Source organism: Polistes fuscatus, unplaced genomic scaffold, assembly GCF_010416935.1.
Source record: "Polistes fuscatus isolate 324 unplaced genomic scaffold, CU_Pfus_HIC Scaffold3, whole genome shotgun sequence".
Taxonomy (NCBI): domain Eukaryota; kingdom Metazoa; phylum Arthropoda; class Insecta; order Hymenoptera; family Vespidae; genus Polistes; species Polistes fuscatus.
This window is the reverse complement of record NW_025113107.1, coordinates 6,803,755-6,829,010: the sequence shown is the minus strand read 5'-3', so window position 1 is coordinate 6,829,010 and position 25,256 is coordinate 6,803,755. Positions and strand designations below refer to the sequence as shown.

General features: G+C 35.1%; 1 protein-coding gene across 1 annotated transcript; it reads left to right on the top strand.

The window, feature by feature from the left end:
* Positions 1-22,986: 22,986 nt before the first annotated feature.
* Positions 22,987-24,688, top strand: LOC122519294 (putative glycine-rich cell wall structural protein 1). The gene is made up of 4 exons (XM_043638661.1): positions 22,987-23,013; positions 23,256-23,301; positions 24,143-24,487; positions 24,669-24,688. Exons 1-4 carry the CDS (start codon positions 22,987-22,989, stop codon positions 24,686-24,688), a joined length of 438 nt encoding a protein of 145 aa, XP_043494596.1.
* Positions 24,689-25,256: the final 568 nt, after the last annotated feature.

Sequence of the window (25,256 nt, the reverse complement as noted above, 5' to 3'; positions counted from 1 at the left end):
ACTATTTTCTCTCTCTTTTTCTCTCTTCCTCTCCATTTCTTCGTCTCTTTCTTTCATTTTTTCTCTGATCGAAATGGAAGTCCTTGTTCACTCCGTTGGATAGAACAAGACATGAAAAATGACACGACGCGAAACGAGACGAGAAATAATGACGAAATAGAATATCGAAGATTGAATAAAAAGAACGAAGAAGATGAAAAAAAAGCGTAACTCGTTTTGCGCATATCGTGTTACATTGTTAAATTGTGACTTTGTAAAAAGTATATTTTTCAATTACGAGCAACTAAATGAAAAAGATGTTGCGCAAGGGAACGTTCATTTCGATACATTTCAATGAAGTTACTGTTCCCATCTTCTTATTTGCTATCTCTCATTCTCTCTCTTGATTTCTTTAACGTCATATCCTTGAAACTGGAACACAATGGGAAAATTACTAGTATGATTATAGAGAATCATTCTTGCGATTACATTTCAAATTTTGTTCTTCGAAATGTTACAACTAAGTATAATTAAGGCTTCTCTCAAGTATATCTACTTGTTTCATATTTTAATTGAAGCTAAAGAAAAAGAAAAAGAATGAGAAAGAAAATGATTTCTTATCAAAAAAGAAGAAGGATAAAGAATTATCCTATCTTTCCTAATGAAATATAAAAATAGAATATAAGTAACGATAATGATAAAAATAATAATAGTAAAATATAAGATCAAAAACACACAGAACAACCCATCAAATTATTACAATACTGGTAACCATCGACTGCTATTCGTAAAATAATTTTATTTCTACTACTCTTTTAAGAAATACCGATTATTATTTAATGTGATAATCGAAGAGAAAAATATAAAAATAGATTAGAAGATAAAGCCAGAGAAAGAGAATTATTCCTTTCCAAGGAAGTGAAAGGATAAAAGAATCCTGCCGTATTTCTTAACGAAATGTAAGAATAAAAAGCAAAAGAATAATAATAATAAAAATAATAATAATAATAATAGCAATAGAGAGAGCGGAGCAAACGAAACCATTATAAAATTACTTCAAAACTGATCGCAATCCATTCCCATTTGCGAAAGCATTTCCTTTCTACCTCTTGTTTAAAAAGGACCGATTATCGTTAATGTGAGAATCTAAGAGAGAGAAAAAAAAGAAAGATTTAAATAGAAAGAAAACGAGAAGAAGAGAGAGAGAGAGAGAGAGGTATTTCCAGAGGGACGATCTATTATTTTCATCCTCTCCTTTCTTTTTCTATCCCTCTCTTCCCTTGTCTTCGTTATTTCTCAAGCGACGAGACAGATTTCGCTTATGTTGAGCTTAACTACAATGTATCGTTTGCAGCTCACGCTCTGCTACCTGACTGGGATGAAAGATCAACTTACGATCGGCGTCCGCCACCGATAAGATAAGAAAGTATACATGTATAGAAGCAAAGTGGTACTTAAGTGTACGTAGGAATGCATTATATGTTTACTACTAAAACGTGTTCTTTCTACCATCAACAACGATCTTTTCTCTCCCTTTCCCCCCACTCTCTCTTTCTTTTATTTTTCTTCTCTCTGTTTATGTATATGTTACCGGAATAGTAGGAAATCAGGTAATGTTAGCAATTCCTCGGCATTGCTCTCAATGCAAAGCGTTTTTCGACAATGTAGGAAACAGAAGAATTTTTACGGACTTTTCCTAAGCATTGAACATAATACTTAGACATTCCATAGAACACCAAATGCTATTTAGACAATATTAAAAAGGATACATTATTGGGCAACAGGCACAACACCCCCCCGCCCCACATTCAACACACAACAAAAGCGAGCATGGAGTGGGTTTTTGAGACTGTGCATACCGCTATACTATGCGCACTTGTAGAAATTGGAACTTACTTTATGCCGGTGTGTTATTATGTAGGGCCTATTGTTATTTATCGTAGTAGAAGGTTATATTACGTTTAGACTGATATTCATAGAGATTACTATGGAAAATCTGTATCTTTTGTTCCTCATCGTATCGGAAGATAAGCAGGTTTAGAACGAAATGTTTCATATCTGCTTTATTATTTTACCGGTTTCTCATTTGTCATTCTAAATAATTTCTAGCAAATGTAAGAGATATGAATACATTTCCAACTTTGTCAAAAAACGCTTTGCATTGAGGGCAATACCGGGGAATTGCTAACATTGCCTGATTTTCTACTATTCTGGTAACATATATACAAGAATATACGAACTTTAAGCGATGAATGTAACTTGAGAAAGAAATATTCTCTTTCTTTGTAGAAAATGTAAGAAAAAACGAGTAAGACTCCTTTATCGTAGCGATCCATCGTCGTTTTACGGAATCGCTCGTTGTCCAGCTGGAAAAACGATCCGCTTAACTTAGAGGTTTCCTCTGTCTCCACTTGCTAGCTCTCCGGTTATCTTACTCTAATAAAACTAATTACGATTCCTCCATTTCACTTTTATTTCTCTCTCTCTCTCTCTCTTTCTCTCTTTCTTATCCTCCTTCTCATTCTCTATCTTACTTACTCATCCCTGCCCCTTTTAAAGCATCTTCTCCCTTTCAAACTAGCATCGTCTAGTACAGTCACCCCTGTCTCGTAATCGACTATTTAAGGAAGGACCCTTTCCAATTTGCAAGGTCGACGCCTAGAAGTGCGACATCCTCAAGAGGAAACTCAAGAAGACAGAAATAGAGAGGGAGAAAGAGAGAAGAAAGCATCGAGACGATATAGAAGAAGAAGAAGAAGAAAACGATAAATTACAAAAGATATTATCCTTATTTTTATTCTCGTAAAAAAAAAAAAAAAAATACAAATTACGAACGTAACTACAGGGTAGAAATATTAAATTCTTTAAACTGTCTCATAAAGAAATTAAACAAAAATATTTTAATTATAACCGAAGTAAAAGTAATTAAAATCTTAATGTTTGTACGATTGAGTAACCGTGAATTATAATTGGGCGTGTCTTTTCAATGTAGTTTGATAAAGAGGAAACCCGATGTTTGTTGAAAGTGAAAGCCTTATATGCGCGTTTTTAACGCAATGAAATATGCTTATGATGTTAAGAAGATCATCGACCGTTAGTCATAGCTCATTGCCTCTGTGTAAATCGATTCTAATCCGTTAGAGAAGCCCGCTCCTCGTGTTCATGCTCGGACAGTCAGGGTTATCGATCGATACGCTCGTTACGGTTTTGCAACATGACTCTCGACGTTATTCTCTTCTCCCTTATTCCTTCGCCGGAAGTCACCACAACAGACTGAACAAAACAAAAAATCATTAATTTTCAGACATACCTACCTACCAACTAACGAAACCAATTAATTACCTTGGGCTTGCGCGAGCTCGTTCACTTCCTTCCTACTCTATCCTTTTTCTTTCCTTTTCTATTATATTTTTCTGCCTCTACTCTTTTTCCTTTCTTCCTATTTTTTTCATTTCTCTTTCTTTTTTTATTTCTTAAGCGTAGTCGTTCTTTCTTCTCTCCTGAATTTCAATGCTTTTGAAAGAGAGAGAGAGAAAGAAAGAGAGAAAGAGCTCATCGATCATCTCAGAAAAAACTCTCCGTCTCGTCCTACCGGATGGTACAACGAGTTCTTTTCTTCTATTCGCGATTAACGAGCTCGTCCTCGAGTGCCAGAGACGATCGAAGAAAAGTCGACTTTTCGAGTCTCACGAGTTTTTCGTAGTACGAATTTCTACGTATATATGTATGCATATATGTATGTACATATATATGTATGCACGTACATATATATGTATATATGCATGCATGCATGTAGAAATTAGTCGATCCATGGAATTCGTGCGGTCTCACCTTAAACGGAACATCAAACGACTCTGGCTATCTCGTGGTTGCTTTGTTAACGAATGACCTAATTTCTCGAATAACGTCATGCATGCGATGCAATGCTAGAAAATTTGATTATTATTATATTCTCCTATTAATATCTTACCGATTGAAAATAATGTTATCGATAAAATAATTTTTAACATTCTTTCGTTATATTCGAATGCCACTATAAAATGTGCATATTTAAAATTTAGTACGTAAATTAGAATGCGGAAAAGAAGAAAGTTTTATGGATCTTTCAATTCTAATATTAGTTTCTTTTTTATTTCTAATCGTTTAAATCGACATAACAGAAACATCTTATTAATTCATACAAATCAACGTAAATTTCAAATTAGTTTGTTACAAAGAATCCTTTTTTTATTGTTGTCTCCGTCAAATCAATTTCTCGTTAAACCAGGAGGAGAACCACAAAAACGTGCTACATCCAAGCACGTCGTTGTCGCTTACTGTACCACCCACTTGGTTTTATCCACAAAGCCGTTGCAATTAAGCGGATGGCACGTACACCAGACTGGATCTACGCGAGATTCATCCCCTTGATAATACGAACTGCCCGATAAACTTCTTCCTCTACCAAAAGGAAATTCATTCAAAATCGTTCGAACGAAAGGGAACGAAAAGTTCCTCTCATCGATGAACCAAACTTTGATTCAAAAAACGTTTGTTTTGTATAGAGTCATAGATAAAGTTTCAAATTCGTTCTCTTTATATTCATTTCTTTCCCTTGAAACGTGTCGACCTTAATTGTAGAACGAATGCAAACACCTTTATTTTTCACAATTAAAACCAATTTAATATCGCAATTACTGTCACCGAGTTCCTGTTGTTTTAATTAATTGAAAAATATGAAGTTCTAATACCTAACAAATTGATCGTTTTAATATCAGTCGGAAATTTTACGAAAGATATTCACTTCTATATACGATTTAAATGTTATTCATTCTTATTATCTTAAGAATTTCTTCGATGACCTCGGAAAGCGAAAGAACGTTCGTGGATTTGTAATTAATTCAAAAATACACGCATAATGTAATATATGCAAAAGCTCGTTTAATCGTAGGCGTCATAATAAAAAGAGATTATCGTCTTGTTTATTGATGACGAGCAAATAAGAAACATATACATGTATGTATATATGAGATAAAAGAATAAGAAAGATAGATTATCATGATATTACAAATTCATATGATTTATCGAGAGACTTATGAATTACCACTACGACTCGTTCAGATATTCTTCAATATCGTTATCGCTCACGGATTCATTGTAACACATTGAATTTATCTTTTCTTAAAGTAAAACTTCTTAGGCGAAGATAAAAAATATAAAAGAAATATAAAAAGAAATATAAAAAAGACACGGATATGCGTACTTATGTACGTACGTAAGAAGTTATACTTTTTTGGCGTATAGCAAAACAAAACAACAAATAATTAAATTTAAAAAATTATAATAAACACTCAGTATTTTTTTCTTTCTTTTTTCTATCAGCCATCGTAAAAGCTATCAATGTGCATTGAACGGTGAGAACTCGGTTGGTATCGTTACCTTTCTTCCTCGGCTTCGTACGATTAGGTATACGTTGGTTTTCTTACGACATCCTTGCGACATATCCTGCTTTTCATGTTGGCCAACACACTCCTCGGAGTCCGATCGTTTCTAAAAGTAATAGGACAAAGGTTAAAAGTCCTGGCATTTTCTATTTTATTCATATATATTATATTTCTATTTTACACTTCACGATATTAAATTTTACCTAGTTTATAACCCTTCGAACCCTTCTCGATCTTTCTTTTTTTTAGCTTTTGTGTTTTCTTTTTTAATTCTTCCTTTCTCCGATCTTTCCGTCTCTACACTTTTCTCCTTTTCTCATGTTTAATCTTAATCTTTTTTTTTCCTTTTTGCTCCCCTTTCCCCCCACTTTCCTTTCCAAAGTGAACGAGGTACACGGCATGAAAAAACTATGCTCTTATGAAAGATGCAATTCAAAGGACTCTTCTCATCTTGCTTATATTAGAATTAATAAGGATGATGCTTCTTTTCAAGTGCTCAATGCGAATTTAACGAGAGTTGCTCTCTTTGAGCGGAAGGAAGTTTAAATTATGATCGTGTCGTTCTACTATCAACATAATCTTTATACTCATCGAACTAATAAGTATATACGTTCGTGTATATGTTCACATTAATACGCACGCGTATGTTACGCTTACGATTTCATAGAAACGAATATATGAAATAAAAAAAAAAATAAGCGATGAAACGTCTTGCGTAAGAAACTTTCTTACAAAAAAATTTCTCACGTCCCGATCATTTTTGTCCTTATGACGAAGAAAATATCCAACTTTGATTCGTAAATAACACGAAAGAAAAGTAAAAACACATGTTGCAAAGATAACTCCAATGAAAAATTGAAGGATTCAATTTCGTGAAACTTTTAAAACGATTACAGGTAGATGTATTAGTTCTCTTATTCGTCTCGAAATTATTAATAATTGAAGACTGGAAAATGTTCAAAAACTTCTCAGTAATCTTAAAAAGCTTCTACGTGTTAGAACGAAGTTATTATCGATCATAATTTCTTTTTTTCTCAAAATGAGAGAAAAATTCAGGATAAAATTTATGATTGAACAATAAGGTAGTTCGCATACGTTTTATTCTCCTTTTAAAATGAAAACTTGAAAAATAACGTTTTCGAATGTTTCATTAATGTGTTTTCACGTAATCATCGAAACAATGATGACGTTTACAAATAAAGATGTTTACGCTTATGGGTTCAGTTCGATTTATTTCGATGAAATCAAACACGTATTTGTCATGCTCAGTGTGTTTGCTCTTAATTACGCTTGACCAACATGCGTCATCACGTAAGTCGATGAAATACAGATCCGTGAAAGCCAGCACTAATGCCAGCTTGAAAGCAGCTATTTGCTATTTCTGTCTATCACTCTCTGTCTTTCTCTCTCTCTCTCTTTTCCTATTTATTTCTCTCATGTATTTGTTAGTTTACTCTTTGGCTCGATACAATTTCTTCGTTATCATTCGAAACAAATCGTTTTGACTAAGCGTTTAAAACTGAGCGACTAGACGTTGACCCATTTGCATAATTAAACGAGCAAAACAAGAGCTATAAAGATAATTCTGAAAACGGGTTGCTCGTGGATAAACGACGTTAACGTTCATTTAGAGTCGCCTTTGGTCATCCCTTGTGTCATGCACCATAGAAAATTAGATCGCAGGTATATGCGAAAAGATAATGTCTAGCGCATCTCGTAAGCACGTCGGATGAATAATAATTTGATACTCGAAATAATTGCTAAGCTCGAGGAAAGGTCATAAACTTTGCACGGAACGCATATTAATGATGTTAAACCAATTTCATTTCGTTGTATATATTTTTCTCTTTTGCGGAATTTTTTTCCATCAATTTTTTTCGCTATTATTATCAAACTGATCGTTTATAGTCATTTATTATGATAGATAAAGATCGAAGAGTCTCGGATCTTGTTGTAAGACATATACAGTGTCGTCGGCCTCTCGTAGCCTTGACACGCTGCACTCGAGGTTACTGACGAAGAGTAGACGTTGGTTCGTCTTGTCGAGCATGCGAGAGTGACTGATGGAACACACAGATATATATGTAGAGAGAGAGAGAGAGATAAGTAGGTAGATAGAGGAAAAAAGATAAAGAACAGAGTATTAAACCGGAGAGACAGAGAAAGGAAGAGGGACACTAGAAGTAGTCATGAACGGAATGTATAGCTAACCAAACAAGATACTTGTATATTTTTCTATCTCTTTTACTCTCTCTTTCTCTTTACTTCGTGTTCAACCAAACCTCAATAAAACGCGCACGCATTTATTCGTGGATGCACTATCCGGTATGCACTTGCCAGTGGCAAGTTGCATCTTACAATTAGCCATTTGCTCGATTACGCAGCAATCGGCTCTTATAAACGATCTTGCTTAATGTTTTAAACGATCTAACTTAAAGGCAAGGTTTCAAATCGAGAGAGAGAGAGAGAGAGCGAGAGAGAGAGAATAGCAAGAAACTCCTTCGTAAATTGAACATGAATTCCGTAAACTCTACCCTGACATACGAACTTCCTTATCAACTGCTTTTACGTTATATAACTCTAATGAGTTTCGCATTAAATTTTCACCTATTATTGATTGTAAGCGTCTTCTTGATTACGTATTCCGCTAATTAGATGAAAGTGCTTAACGTAATTTCAAAATTGAGTTCATGATACAATGATAGTACAGTGTTGTACGAAATGATAAGTAGATAGTTAATTAATGTGAAATAGGATTTTCTGAAACACTTGGAAGGAGAAAGAGATACGTATATTTTCATGTATGAGCGGATGTACATATGTGTATAGCTACTTCTCCCGAGATGACAAGTCTACCGGTAGAGATGCTGTTCATACGCGCGCTCTATTCTTGTGCGTGTATATTTATATATACGTGTATGCTTACCACTGGCACGAGTTGCATCCTCAAGATTGCAACCACGCTCTCTTGTAAACGATCTTGCGCAATCGCAGGGCATGCGACTTCAACATAAGTAAGAGTTACAAAAGTTACGAGTACTTTCTCCCGATACTGACCGGCCCCATTTGTAACAACGAAGGAGAGTGAACGAAAGAGAGAAAAAAGAAAACGAACTACTTCGAGCGTCCGTCTTCGAAGATAACGACGAATCAACGAACCGTAATCATATGCTCGACCGATTTCGAGTAAATCTCTCTTTCTCAATTCGAATTTTAGGTTTGATCGTTCTTTTCTCCAAATCTCTCCCTATTTTTTATTTCGCATAAGTAATGATTACTTATATCGGCCTCGTGAATTGCTTTCTCGCTTTCACGATTTCTGCGATCATCATTTTTTTTTTCTCTTATTTTTATTTCACTCTTATTTTCATTTTTAACCGATCATTGTAATCGAGAGAAATAACCATTAAATACGGTTGCGTAAAATATGTAGAAGTACGAATACGATCAAGAATGATTACGAATCACGTTAATAACCAAAATTATATTTGGAAAGTTTTTAATTTAATGATATTACTTTTTTAACAACTTTCGGAATAACTTTCCATCTACAAAATTACGAATTTTATTAATTTATTTGTATTAAACGATACAGTGTATATATAATATAGATAGTATATTACTTATAGTTTCTCAATAACTAATCCACCAAGTATAGCTAAGAGTCGTAGTAGTGTTTCGTTAAGTATCTCTTCTTTAATTACTATTCTTACCGTCGAATGTTTCTATCTGAGAACACGATAAATTGTCTCGTTTCACAGCATTCTACCTTTCGTGCTTAACGCATGACGCGTCGCTAATCGCTATTGTAATTGAATTCTCATCGCGGTCGAATTAACGTTTTAATTACAATGCCAACCTGATTCATCGAGAGTCAGGGTCGTTTATGGAAGGGTACTATGCACGACAGATGTGCCACTTGACGAGAGAGAGAAAGAGAGAGAGAGATAGAGAGAGAAGGGAAAGATGGTGAATAATTGCGAAAGTAGAGTTCGCGACATAAGAGCGAACGGATGTTTTGAAAAACGAGGTTAAGGGTGAGAGAAACCCTTGAAACGCGTAGGAGGACGTTGACTCGAATAAAAGCAAGAAGGAGAGAGTTGAATACAGGCACTACTCTCGTAAATTTCTTTCTTTCTCTTTCTTAACCTTCTCTCTCTTTCGTTCTCTGTTCTTCTCTTTCTTTTATTCTTCCGTTCAGTGGTACTGATAGATCGAGGAAGAGGAGGAGAAGAGGGTCCAGACTGGGCAATTAGCGGTTTAGCATACAATAGAGTTGCGTGCAATTGACTCGCGTTCGTATCAACGGCCGTTTGCTTCGCGGCCGTCGGTAATTAGTAGTTAAAGCGGATAGAACTCGATATTGAGTACTGCAGCCGGTTGAGCATCCTGATTTTCTCGTTTATTTCCCTCTCACTCTCCCTAGTATTTCTCTGGTCCATAGAATTCATAGCAAAAGCGGATCATAATCATAATACTAGTCGTCATTTCATAATGAAACGAATTTGATCGAATTAAATTCGAATTGCCACGAATCTTCGCCAATAATATAAATATTTATGAATGATCATCATTCCATCTTATTTCAAGTATATCTTGCTGACTCAAAATGTTCAATGACAGGTCAGGAAGTTTATAGATGTATATCCTTAAGAACAAAAATTCAATAGCTTGTTCTTGTCATTGAGGCATAGAAAAGTAGATGATGAAGTATTTTCGGTGTCTTCGACTCTTCTCGAATTCAATAAAAGATTTATCTTCATTTCCTTTTTTGTCGGTATACTAATACCAAGCACCTACGGTTGTAAAAGATAACACTTAAAAATACATTAATTTGACATAGTATCCAGATTGAGAAGTTCGAGCTTCTAAAATCATCGATTCAAGGACGGTGACTTTTGAAAATCTTGTTCATTGTAACTTACGATTTCTTCACTAAAAATAACTATATAAATAAAGAAAAATATGATGGGTGTTGATGAGAAATAAAACGATAATTTATATCTCCAACTTAGGAAAGACTAAAAAAAGAAAAGAGAAACAAACGAAAGATAAATGAGATAATACTACTCAAGGTTTGTCACGCAAGTAGTATTAATTTGGAAGGTTTAAATTTAGAAATCGTATTTCCCCGAAGGTTTGCCGCTTCTATTCGTGAAAGGAAAACGATGAGTCAGTGAGGATATGAATACAATGAAAGTAAAAGTTTCCTGACTTGCTAGGAAGCACCGTCGTAGTTTGAAAAATATAGCTCAGTTGCTTGCTCGAGGTGAAACACGTTATTTACGAATAGATCTAAACTTTTCTACGTACCTGTAACGAATTTATACAGACTTGAAGGTAGCAATAAAAGATAAGTTACCTAAAGAAATGAAAGGTTCGATTAGTTACAAGTGAAAAATAATAATAAACCGTCTACGATACGCGCCTTTACGATATTTTTTTGTTTGCTTTTCTTTTTTTCTTTTCTCTCATCTTCTTTCCCTTACCTTTTACAACCTTTCAAACGTACTACGTATAGAATATAGATATAGGTATACGAGTATACACATATCGAAACTTTATCGTCGTTGACTCTCACCAAGCAAGCAACTTCTCGCGTTTCTTAAACAACAATGTCGGAAAGAGATGGTTCGCGAGACGTGGTAAGTCCTGAAAAATATTGACAGGGCCGCAGGCAAATCGATTTTTGAAAATACATATGCGAATCTATTCCAACGTCCCCTTGCGAGGAGCCAACGTCTTTCGAACCTTGAGAAGGAATGGCCTCGAGCAAAAGAATGAAATAGGCGTAGAGAAAAAGTAGAGGAAGAAGAAGATGAAAAAGATGAAAAAGAATAGAAGGATAGGAATTGAAAAAGTCAACATATAAGCACCCATACCTACATACTTATGTATAGATATACGTATATGCACGAGTAACGACAAGGGCTCGCAAAAATGATTGATCGGATCCCGGATAAGTTTCGTAGCTCGAAATGAAATTTTCGTAGAGAATTTCGCGCGACTGAGTCTACTCATGCGGAAGAACGTTTGCGACTTTTCGTGAAATCACGATGGAAGATGTAAACCGAATCGAGCAGCACGATACTTCTCACTCATCGTTGTCATTCTTTCTTTCCTCTTATATATATATCACCAAAGGAAGTATGAAATTACAAAGCTCTCGTTTATAAACATATTTCTATATGAACATTTTCCCTTCTGTCTGAAACAATCGTATAAATTAAAAAGGATTTTTTTGTATTTTAATATGAAACTGTCGTACGCGTACCTAGCTGCACTTGTTGAGAAATTTAATAATACTTTAGCGTACCTTACCAAACATAAAGAACTTTTAATAATACTAATGAAAGTGGTGAAAGGGGTTTTAATATCGCACGGCTGATGATAATTCGGAGAACAAGCTGGTACGAATCCGAGATCGTCGTAAAGTGCGAATGCTTTCATAGGAGCATAGCGCGTTCACAAAATTCCGCTTGTGAATATCGGAGAATACGTCGACAGCAAAGAGTGAGAAAAAAAAGAGAGAGAGAGAGAGAGAAATAAAAAAAGAAGAGAAAAAGCAAAGAAGGGAAGAAAGAAAATGTTGGAATACCCTCGTGACGGAATTTCCGAGGCGGTAAGCCGCGTACTGAAATTCCATCGTGTCGGCTACACGCTTGTGTTCCTCTTTGTTGGACTAACTGGAATTGCAACATTCGTGATTGGCAGAAGTCCATCAAAAGAGCTAATCGCTCAATTCATCGATAAATCGGACGATCTCGAAACAGTTTCAACGGATCAACGACACAATTACGATGACGTATACGCATATGCGCATAAACACACACACACACATATAGATATCATCGTCTATCCAACTGTACAAAGCAAAGAGAAGAAAGAGAAGAAAGATTTGCTTTATTTCTCGGTAAATGCCTCGTTTACCAATCTCTGTACGTGCTAACTTATCGAGCACAAGGTGCTGTTCGCACTCGAACAAACGATCAACGCGAATCGCCTGAAAACCTTTTCCTAACTCGTTAAACGCGTGTATACAACTATTGCGCGCAAGCAAGATCAAGTGAGAAAGAAGAAGATAGAAATAGGAATTGAGAGAGGAAGAGAGAGGGAGAGTTGTTCATTGAAGGATTGCTCGAAGAAGTCATGAAACCAATAAACTTTCTCTACAAACCTTCAAGTTTTATTAAAACATTAAACTTTTCTGTATGAAATTTTCGAAAAATGTTCCATGGAAAATCATCAAGATAAAAATTAAATCTTGATGTACGCGTAATAATTTATTTATTTATTAATAGGAAGCATCCTTTGATAAATAAATTGATATTGGGAGCAGAGAACAGGAAACAAAAATTAAAAAAACAAAAATAATTATAAGAGATTCGATAGTATCTCAGAGATAATATGATATATTGTTGATAAAAATTACTTGATAAAAATTAACATTAATGAATATACTATTGAAGCAGCTATAGTTACCATACGTAGTGTGCATGGTTTCAAAGATTTCTCAATGGAACATTGAAAGAAAAAAGATTTGTGATATTTGAACTATTAATAATGCCTTTAGCAATTTTATTCATAAACAATATGTCAGATATTACTTTCCTTCTACACTCGAAGTAAAAATATTCAAATATTAAATAATAGTATCAAAGTCATGACAATTAAACGACATTGATTGTTCACTATGTTTGATAGTAAGTCTTAAAAATTTATGTTAAACTTTGTCAATGCTATAAATATAAAAACTGTAATATCGAAATTGTAAAAATACGATTCTGTGTCGTTTCTGTATCATGAAAATCACTCGATCATCTAATGAACGAAGATGAGAGGAAAAGAAAAGGGAGAAAAAAAGAAAAAGTCGAGGGACTAAAAATCAATCGAAGAGAATAGAAGATAAGAGTAGAAGTGTCTGGATCGTCTTCGTGCTTGATAATTCGTGCGAACACCCTCGATACTTGCAGCTCGTTTCACACGAGAGACCCTTCCTTGGTTGGTGATAGTCGGAATCGGTGCTCACGAAGAGCCACTTAAGCTCCTTCGATTTCTTTCTAAGTGTCGTCATTGTCATCGCGATGATGCGAGACTCGTCAAGAATCTGCCTCGTAAATTCGTAGTATTAAAGTACCCGTTAAATCGGTCGTATCTCTTTTAAAGAAGAAAATCCAAATTTAACATATGCCAGAAAAAACAATATATTCTATTTATAATTCCTCTATTCGAGATTTATACAAAATTATCTTTAATGCGATTATTTGCACATTTTTGTCATCTAAAAATTCAGCGAAACTCGAGAGACGAAAAAATAACAAATATATACCGTTCTACGTGTTGACATTAAAATGGATTAACGTTTCAAACTAATATTAGCCGTCATAAAATATTAAAGGAATATTTATCGCAATAATTGAATGGCTTGAAGCTTATAAAATATACAAATATGTACATATATATATGATACTGTGAAAGACCGAAATAAGAAAATGTCAAGATTCATATGGTCGCTTTGTGTATGTCCGAAATATTAATGTATAAAAATAAACCAAAATATTCGATTTTTCATCGACGTATTTAGTATGTGTTGACAAGCGACCATGTGAATCTTGATATTCTTAAATTTCAGTCTTTCACGGTAACATATATATATATATATATATATTTATATTTTTAAATTATTTTTAACAAATTGTATTATGAAATTAATTATTGTAAAATACTTTGAATAGAAAAGTTCTTTTTACTAAGTTCTATATGTACTTGTCTCTATTTCTCTCCTCGTTCTCTAATTCTCTTTCGAGAAGGAACAATCGGAAACTTTACTGTCATCGTGCTGAATTTCTATCGCGGTGTTCGCTTCACGCGCGTTAAGATGTTCTACGAGGAATGAATGAAGTTATACTAAGATGGAGGACCAAGAGACGGAAAACACAAAGAGAAGGAGAAGGTAAAGCAGAGACAGAAGAAGACGGAGAAAGAGTGAAAGAGAGAGAGAAAGGAAGAGGTTTCAAGTTCTGCCACAAGAAACATCTCCAAAGTGCTTGGAGTCGACGAAGTGGAATCGATTTCTCGATAGACGTGCGCACTGATTCACGGGGACGACGGCGAGTACAACGAGTAAGGAGAAGGAAAAGGAAAATGATGAGGAGATGGAGTAAGAGGAAGAGGAAAAAGAGGAGGAAGAGAAAGACGACAAAAGCGGAGATGAGGACATTACTGCGTCTTAATCATTGCAGACTATAATGAAATTCAGTAGAATTTCACCACTTCAACGAGATAGATACTCGTATCACGGTGAGCCGTCTGCGATATCTCGATGATCGAAATGATTATACTGATACTATTCTCTTTAGAACGTAGATGAGAGAGATAAGAGAGAATAGACGCATATATTCACACCGTAATCACATGAGCTTACACTCATACGTATAAGCATACATGAAACTATGTATATATATAATATGTATATATACATATGTATATACACCCCCCAATAGGAATTGATTAATTTATAATTTTATCTGCTGCGAGAAACGAATCGAAACCGTAATAAAATAAATTATCTTCTTCGAAAGCCTAATTAGTCATGCATTCGTATAATTTTAATTGGATTTACGTATAATTACGTATTTCGCTCTTCTCGTCTACCTTTCTCTCTCTCTCTCTCTCTCTTTCTCTATTTCTATCTCTTTCAATCTCTTGTATAATACTTCCCGAAGTACCACATCGTCGAGGATCAGATAAATATGCAACAAATTACATATCCACAAAATATTACAAGTTCATTATGAATCGTTAATGATGGTTCTTGCAACGTTACAGCTGAATCGTATTATTCTTAGGTTATTTTATTTTTTATCTCGTTCTTTTTCTATAAACATTTAAGTTACTTGAATTTACGTCACTTCTTTTACCGAAAGATTTTCGTATAATTCTATTGCATTATTTTATATTTAATTTATGTGTATATTATTCAATTCGAGAGAGGACGATGAAAATTATAATAATTTATATTCACACGTCGAATTTGAAACTTACCTTGTAAAATTCATCATATACCTAATCCATAAAAAAAGTTAACTCTTCTCCCTTTGGTACTTTTCCTTTCTTTTCTTTTCTTTTCTTTTCATTTCTTTTTTTTTATCAAGCACGCGTCTATGTAATTTCGCGAGGTATTTCCCGCATACGAAGCACACAAATCGTGCGCTTACCACGAACAGTTCTCGTGGCTGTCGCCATAAATCGAGAGGCAATTTGTCCGAACCGGTCACGCTCTTCTGTCCCCCGTTTCTCGTAATCGTTCCTAGCCAAGTTTCATTTATGCTTGGATCCACTTAAATTTCGCACGATCGTAACTTCTCATAGCGAGCTAGCAAACGCATAGAGAGATCCTTTTTCGAAGGGGGGTAAAGCGGCATGCCATTGCCGCTCTCCGTAGTCTAACTCTAGATTCGCTTGTTTTGCCTTCGTCAAGCTCGAAAATTTTGTATCCTTCCTATGTTTTACGAACGAAAACAAAAAATACGATAAGATAAGTCTCCCGTGGGAATAGAAACCGACAAGCATCGTAACTTTCTTACGTAATACTTGTAAAAAAAGATCTAAAAGAATTAATTAAAATAACTTTATGGTGGAATCTTCAAAGTGCCTGATGAATTCATCGTATCTAAAAGATTAATTTATTTCTATAATTTTTGTAAGTTTTTTATCGGTTGTATTCTAACATAAAGTTTTAACAAGAAAAATTTGTTGCTGTTTTCTTATAATTTTTTGTATAATAGCTTTGGTAGATTTTACAGCGATATATAATTCATAAATTCTTGTTTTTTTTTTCTTAAGGGTTTATTCTGCGATATTGAAATAATCATTTTCTCGAAACAATACCTTAATAGTTCTATTTATTGTTTTTTATGTTTATTTGTAATGAAACATGCGCTGTGTATTAAATCGTTCTAGTACGACTTATTGGAACACTTTCTTTTTTCACAAATATATGACTAATTTATATGTATAGATTATGTTGAAATATATTAATAAGTCAAAAAAAGTAAAAGTGATTGGTTGTGCAACTTTTGTGCTGAAGATCATATAAAAAATATGATTTAATATTTATTATATAAAATATGGATGAACGATATACCTATATGGAGGGATTAACAAGAAAATATTTTTGTGGTGATTGTAAATATCTCCATTGCATTATTATCTATAAATATTACTCTCTCTTTTGGTTATTTTCATTTTTATTTTATTCTTAGGTATTCTTAGACTATAAATGCCTAAGGTATGCCAGGTAAGCCTTACGATCTTAATTCATTAGTCGTGTCAATATTAATTTATTACGATTTATTAATTTTATGTGAAAGTGTATAGATTTTTCCAACTTCATTAAAATAATTAAAATCAATATTAAAAGAAGTTATGAAAAATACAAATATTTCTTGTTTATATATAAAATCACAAATTTTATACTCTTATTTTCTAATGAAATACGACTTTAGCAATCATACCCCATATACTAATCTTCAAATTATTAGAAAATAGTAGAAAGGAACGATCCCTGTTGTAAAACCATTTTTAATAAAGAAATCTATACACTTGTAGCTTTTTATATTTACAATAACGTGCGAGTATTACCGCTGGCCTCTTGCTTTGTATCTACGATTTACGCTTTATAGTCAGCATTTGCATGACTTGCCCGTTGGGTATTCTTGTTCCTGCTCGGTTTTTAAAGCTCTTTCCGACACTCGTTGGTTTTTCAACTTGAAGAGATCGTCATGAGTCTTCATCCTCTCGATTCCTCTTCTTTTCCTCTTTCCTCTTTCTTGTTGTCCTTTTTAATTTTACTCGCATAAATACTTCTCGTGTAAAAGAGTTTTACATTTATGACGTATTAATCTACTTTTTGTTGCAAATCAATGTTCATTTTTCGATAACTTTATACAAAACGATGTGGTAAAATGAAAGGAACTTTCACATGCTGAAACAAGAGCATGTTAGAACAGTTTCCGCGTTTCGTAAATATCAGAAAACTACTTTTAATTAGACTTTCTTCGTAATGTTGGTGTCGTGTCCCACCGATGAACGACTTTTATTTTTACTCGCATAAACTTCTCGTGTAAAAGAGTTTAACATTATAGACGTATTAATCTACTTTTTTGTTGCAAATCAATGTTCATTTTTCGATAACTTTATACAAAACGATGTGGTAAAATGAAAGGAACTTTCCACATGCTGAACAAGAGCATGTTAGAACAGTTTCCGCGTTTCGTAAATATAAGAAAACTACTTTTTAATTAGACTTTCTTCGTAATCGTTGTGTCGTGTCCCACCGATGAACGACACACTTCCGTGCAAACACTAAGTGTGACAAATATCTTAATCGCGAGATTGTCTTACCAAATCACTCAATGTATACGGTAAATATTGCAAATGTTTAAGATTAAAAATAAATTAAAAGCGTGAACTCGTTATATTGGTAATAATTACAACGTGTTGAAATAGGAATGTTCGTTTCTCTGTTAGTACTTTCTTCGTTTAAGAAGGAGAAAATAAAAACAAATTCGAAAGGAGAACTCTCTGCGAGTCAAGTCAAGTACTATCGATCGTCGTGTTCTAAAAGGTAATGGTTACAAAACCTTGTAACCCTTTAACTTCAATTTTATGACTTTAGAATAAGCTTTGAGGAGATCACTATCGTACATAATAACCGACAGTAAAGTACGCATTTATATTTATATTGAATAATTAAAAATGCTTCAACATCTCGAGAAAGAGTAAAAAAAAAAACGAAAATTTATGTTTGCTTCTTATTATCAAGATGCTTAAATCCAGCAACAGCAGTAACAAACGCAACATCATTAATGATTTTCAGAATTATAATTAAATAACCGATTTCAAAACTGGTTCAGCGCTGTAGGAACGATGAATGCTAAAGAAAATAAAAAACGATTCGCGATTGACTTTACTTTTAAAATAAACGCAGGACCAATGTATATTTTACGTAAAAAGTAAATATCGAAACGTTTTTTTCGAAAGTAGGTTAGATGTTTCTGTTATTTGAACAACGAAATATTTTTTCCTATGAAATTCGTTACGAATAAATATAAAAATTTACATATTAAATTTCCGTTTAAGTAGAAAAAGATAAAAAACACATTGGAACGAGTATTAAGAAATTCATAGTCTTACATTAATCAGAAACGTAATCTTGAATACATACATTGACTCTAAATCTTCTAAATAAAACTGTAAACACAGCTTTCACACGCTGACCCTCGTATTATTAATGTCGCGAATCAGCATGATTTTCTTTCGTAGATAAAGAGTGGATTAGAAAAACGTGAACGTAAACGATTGCTGTCCACACTGTCGGAATGTGAAAACAAACGGATTGCAATAAAATTTCTCTACGTGTAACTAGGCATGAGACGTTTCAACATGTATGGAAATAGGTATAACTACACGTACACGTACACGCGTATTACATAGATATCTATATAACACTCGAATGAATTTGTAATAATAAAATTCATGAAAATAATCTCACGGCGGGAATCGCTCGTTACGTCGTCGCTCCGCTCTCGATGCGGAATGAGAATTTCGACGCAACAGAGCCATTGTAAAATTTTATTGCGCTTACGATCGTGCATGATGAAGTGAGTAAGAGAGAAAAAAAAGAAAAAGAAAGATAAAGAGAGATAGAGAGAGAGAGAGAGAGAAAGGGAAAGAAATAAAGATAGAAGGACAGAACCGATGTGTATACGTGTTTTCTTCGTTGGGATGTCCCCGATGGTCACGTGTTTCCCAATTTCCATTAACTGTACCACTCTCCAGTAACGTTGCTTGTCCAAGCCTTTCCGGATCGTGCCGACGGAGACAACGTTTCCGTCGCTTTCACCCCTTCTCTCGATCCCCTTCACATCGACAGTATATACATTCACGACGTTCCATTATATATACTCGACGAACTTCTAATGAGAAGAAGGAGAAAGGATAAGAGAAAGATAAAAATAAAGAGAGAGAGAAAGAAAGAAAATCGATTGATCGGATCACTCTCGTTATATGTACGTCGATCGATTTCTCGTAGATGTCAGTCATGTACTAGAATGACGACGAGTTTTCATCGAAACGCGATAAAAGGGACACCCTCTAAACCCCACCACTACTTCATCTCATCTTCCTTTTCTTTTCTTCCGTAATCATCGACTTCGACTTATACATACATACATACATACATACATACATACATATACATACATACATACATACATACATGCATACTTGATGAGTACGGATACGAGCTTCATGAGAGACATCAAACTCATGTTAAGAAGCGAGAAAGATAGAGATGGAGATAAAGTGTGATGCCGGATCGATCTTGAACTGCATCGTACCCCCCTCCCCTCGCCCCGCCTTTCCTACCCATCTTCCTTTCCTTCTCTCGACGTTCACTCTTTATCCAGTGTCACCGATAAATCTCGAAAAATCTCGTTGCGAGCGTTTTTCATCTCTTGACCATGAACCGTGGAGCAATATCGAAGAATTCTACAAACGACAAGTTACCCACCTCCTTTCCCCCTCCTCGCTTCAATTACTCCTGCTTCAGTACACCCGAAAGTGAAAAAAGAGCGAACCATGACTCATGTAATTCTCATTTTTATTTAATAGATGTCAACTCTGTCGTTGAAAAAAGAAAATAATAAGAAACAGATTATTTGTTTTCCCTTTTTCGTCTTTTCTTCACATTTCTATTCTTTTTTAGTTTTTATACAAATAATACGCGGTATCCTTGATAATGAGACTCTCTTTGTCTCTTTCCCGTTTGTTTCTCTTTGTCTTATCAGTTACATTATTTCAAATTATTAACTCTACGATTATTTTCATTGTATCAATGCAAAATGTGTATATACCTATGCATACACGTAAATCGTTAAAGAGAAATTCTAATTGGTGAGAAATAACTTTTCTTTAAAGGTAAAGGGAAACACAAACAAACGATAAACTCCGATCGACGAGACTCGAAAGGACGTTAAAGCGATTTGTTTATGTGAGATATGCCATCGAGGCGCGTAACAGGTACGCGTAATATTAATGAGACGGATGGACATTCTGAACGTGACGAGAACCATGGCACGTGCTAAAAGTGGATGACAGCGAATGCCATTAGTGCTTGCGGATATAATGATAAACGTTGACTAAAATCACTCGACTAACGTGACGCATGTTACACTCTCTCTCTCTCTCTCTCTCTCTCTTCATCACAATCGAAAGAGAATATAGGGCTTCGTTGGTAGAACTTGTGCAAGCATGTAAAGGTTTCCATTGCAAATCTACTTTAATGTTCGACTAGTCACCCTCGAGCGATCCGCAACTAATGTATTTTATTTTGTCGCACGACGTACGACGCGTCTCGGCTTTTTACCCGTAACGTGTCACTTTAACTTTCACCGTTCAAGTGCAACCAGATAGGTAACTATGTATATCGAAAGGAAAGAAAGAGAAAGAAAGAGATATAATATATGTCTCTTCCGTCAATCTTCCGTCATATCAGCAGGAATCAAAACTCGCGACGTACGAAATGATTTCAACTATGAAAAACGCTTTCAGCAGAGAAATTCGGGCGAACCAGTCGTCCTGTTTACTTTTCTTTTCATTTTTTATCATTGTTTGTAAGATCTACCTCTCTATGCTCTCTCGTAACTATCTAACTTTCACCGTTCAAGCATACCAAAGTGTGAAAGATCGTGACCTTTTGACCCTGTCACCTTGTTACTCCACTGGTACAACGAATCGACGAACATAGTCAATTAGAGTAGTACGTACTAAAGTAAACAGATGATTTCAATTTAGATCAATATCTCTTCGATATTTTTACTTGTTAGAAATTTTTATTTACGCTACATTTATAATTTATATCCAATTATAACGAGTAAGGAATATGGTTATTTAAGAATATACTAATGTAAGTTTATCTACTTCTAGGAATAGTTATTAGAATAGCCTAGAATAGCTAGCTGATCCTGCAACATCAATGAGTTATGTCATCTAATTTTAGCTTTTATCCGTTTTAACGAGAAACATATAAATCTTGTATCTGGATTATTTTCATTCTATCATTTATAATCATCATGAACAAACATGGAAAAAATATTGCAACAACTTTCACCATTCAAGTGCACAAAGATCGATAGGTCGTGAGATCTGGAAGCAAAGTCGTTTACCTCTTGTTCGTAATCAACTCAGACTTCAATACTGAACATAAGAAGCAGCTGTTTCTGCGTTTTGCGTATGGAATCAACTTCTTGAATCCAATGCTTGAAAGTCGGTGAAAGGCCAAAGAGGCCTTCTCTACCTTCGCGAATATCTCGATTGCTTTTTATCCATGGAGGATCGAGAGTAAAGTCTTGCACACACGAAACAATAGTTTCGCGAGCGTGTTACGCAGTTGTGCTTATCTCTTGCATTAACTAAACGAAACAAAAATAAAGAAGAAAGGGAGACGAAAAGGTCGATTTTTGTCGAACGATTCAATTTACTTATTTCCCAATTTTTATCGAACTAGGTGTTTAGTAATCGTCCAAAGTACGTATGACGTTTTTTAATAAAATGCATTACACTAAGATAAGAAAAAAAGAAATAAAAAAAGAGAGAGAAATCATCTACAGAATGGTTAATTGAAATTCATCGTCCTTACGATTATTCTCGCAATCGATTTGATCGTAGATATAAATAAAATCCATTACAAGCGAGGACGTGAGTGTTGGTATCTCTCGTTATGCAACTTTGTAGACTCTCTACAGAGGAAAGAGAGGAGTCGAGGGTCCTATTAATCGAGGAAAAACTCGCCCAGAGAGACGGCCGCAGGCCGTACGAAAATTTCGATACCCTTTTACCGCGTGCCACTAAATATGGAAGAGCCGAATAGTCGGCGGAGTCCGTGGTGTAGAATTTTTTCGCTCGTTACGCGTCGCGTAACTTTATTGTACGATCGATTGCGTAAGGGTTCTCTCGTAAAAAGCGACCTGGCCGGTTAACGATCCAACGTGGCCGCAAATACGCGCCTGGCTTTTATACGCACTGCGGAGGACTACTATGACGACCACAGTGAATATCATTCGCACAAATTTATCATCATCATTATCATCCTCGATTTTGACAGACTACGAGTTTGTATCTTTTTCTTTTGGTGGGGAAAATTGCGACCCTGTAATCGAAGGAATATATCGCGAGGGGGTCGACCTCGAGAAATACATGATCAGAGGTTATGATTATCCCACTAATGTAGACATATATCTATATGGAAAAAGGAATGATCAGGAGGTAGGAAGAAGAGGAAGAAGAAGGGAAAAGAAGAGAGAGGATCGCGAGTAGGGAGGAGATTTTTGTTGAGATGCGATACCGATAGTGGTAGTGGTAGTGGTGGTGATGGTGATGGTGATGCCGAGATAGTGGTGGTAGTACGAAAGTTAAGCTTCGTGAAGCAGAAGGAAGAAGACGAAGTCGTAGAGAGACAAGAAGGGCGGGGATCAAGTTGAAGAAAGGCGAGAGAGCTATAAAAGAGGCACCGCTCTCGACGATGGGCATCAAACACCTCGACATGAAGGTACGTACAAGAGACAAGTTCGTGCGTGAGCTCGATTTTTTGTTTCTCTTTCTTTCTTTCGCTTACTCTCGTTCTTATTTAGTCACTCTCTCTTTCTATCTAAAATTCTCCCTCTTGGTCTCTCTCATTCTCGTTCTTTCCCCATCGGTCCTTTTCGAGACAACGAGGAGGATGATGATGATGAAGAGAGAGGCATCGGTGTGAGAAAGATGTACTCATGCATTTTTTGATTCTCCTTGCAGGTGTTCGTGATTACGCTCCTATTGGCGTGCCTCGCCACCGCCTATGGTGAGTATAAGTTTAATGGATTATTTTTTGCCCTTCCTACTTTATTTCTAATGGTGAGTAATGACTGACGGAAAATTTCAGATAATACGCCAGAAAAAAACTATTTCAAAAGGGTTTTTCTTGAAAGAAGATATTATAACTCAAATGAATAATTGAAATTAATTGCAGCTTGAAAAATTTGTCATCGTATATCTATTAAATGAATTTAATTAATTAATCCTTTTTTTTACTCGTAATATATAACGCGAAGTAAATAGTTGGGAATGAATAAAATCAAATATTGTATCAAATGAAATGCTAACTTGATAGTCCGTCTCAATTGAACGAGTATAAGCACGCTTAACAGTAAGCGATCGCACGGGATTAAACAGACTCGCTCGCCACTAATCCTACGAAATGAACGCAAATCGTTGTTCCTGTCGGCGGGTAATGCGTACGTGTAATTCGTAACTCCAAGTAACGAGCCGAACTATACGAGAGGAAGCTAATTAATGAAAATGAAAAAACGATCCGGTCTCTTAAGTTACTTTCTATTTCTTCTATATCTTCAGTTGTTTATCGTTACCTTATACGTTTATATTTTAATTCTTTTATTCTAAAAACTTACTTTTTTCTATATTTTTTTCTCAAGTTTAAAAAGGAAAAGAAATCATATTGCTTTCTTCGTTAAAAAATATTCTGTGACATTTAAAAAGAATTTCGAAATGAACTTCCTTAGCGAAAGATGTATCGGAAACACGTTGACTCGTCTGACGGCACTGGTTTGCACAGCATGAAGAATGAAAGTCGTCATTGGCGTAGTTCGGACCACACATTCCAAATTTTTTTTCTCTGTTAACAGGCGGTTACATAAGCAGTGGAGGCTGGTCCGGCGGCGGTGGTGGCTGGTCTGGCGGAGGTGGGGGTGGAGGCTGGTCAGGTGGCGGTGGTGGAGGAAGTGGTTGGAAATACGGAGGTGGTGGTGGTGGTGGTGGAGGTGGAGGTGGTAAAATCATCAAAGTGATCACCATTAGCGGTGGGGGCGGTGGGTGGCCAAGCGGCGGTGGAGGTGGAGGTGGATGGAAATACGGTGGAGGAGGAGGTGGTGGTGGAGGTGGATGGAAATCAGGAGGTGGCGGTGGATGGTCTGGAGGTGGTAGCGGATGGTCCGGAGGTGGCGGTGGATGGTCCGGAGGCGGTGGTGGAGGTAATCATTAAAATATTCATTTCTTATGAATTTGCATAGTAACTTTCACAATGACAAATTTAAATATGAACTTATTCATTATTAATATTATAGATTTCTTTTTATCTTTGACACTTTTTTTGATTATATCATGTATATGCCAATGTTAAATTGTGTATAATTATATTCATTTAAATTGTAGAAATTCTAGGTTTTATCTGAAATTATTAGACGTTTTTGGAGAAGTATATAAAAAAGAATTTTATTATACAATTAAACTAATAATTTTAGGGAATAACGAAGTTATGTATGAATTCACAAGAAACGAGTAGTATTTTTATATGCTTTTCCAAAAACGTCTAGTTATTTCGAGTAAAACCATGGGTTTTCATGATTTAATTGAAGTATAAAATATAATGATAACATATATATAACGATCATATTTAAGAATTACTTTCCGACATTACTTATTTGTTAAATATAAAAAAGAAAGATATCTATCAGCTAAAAAAAATATTTATTTATAGGCTGGTGGTAAAATTACACGTGATATCTACCAATCGATTCGAAATCATCGGTTTACCCAAGATTATAAGTGCACTTAATCGACCAAATGGATTTCAACACGTCGTCATTGCTGAAGAAACGTTCCAATCTCCCCCTTTCAAACTCCTTGAAAGAAACATCGTCCAAGATTATGAAAGAAGAACGTGGATTAAGCAAGTATTGAAACGACAGAAAAAAGAAGAAACACGTACAACATTTGCAGTTTCCTGCCAAATTTGCATAC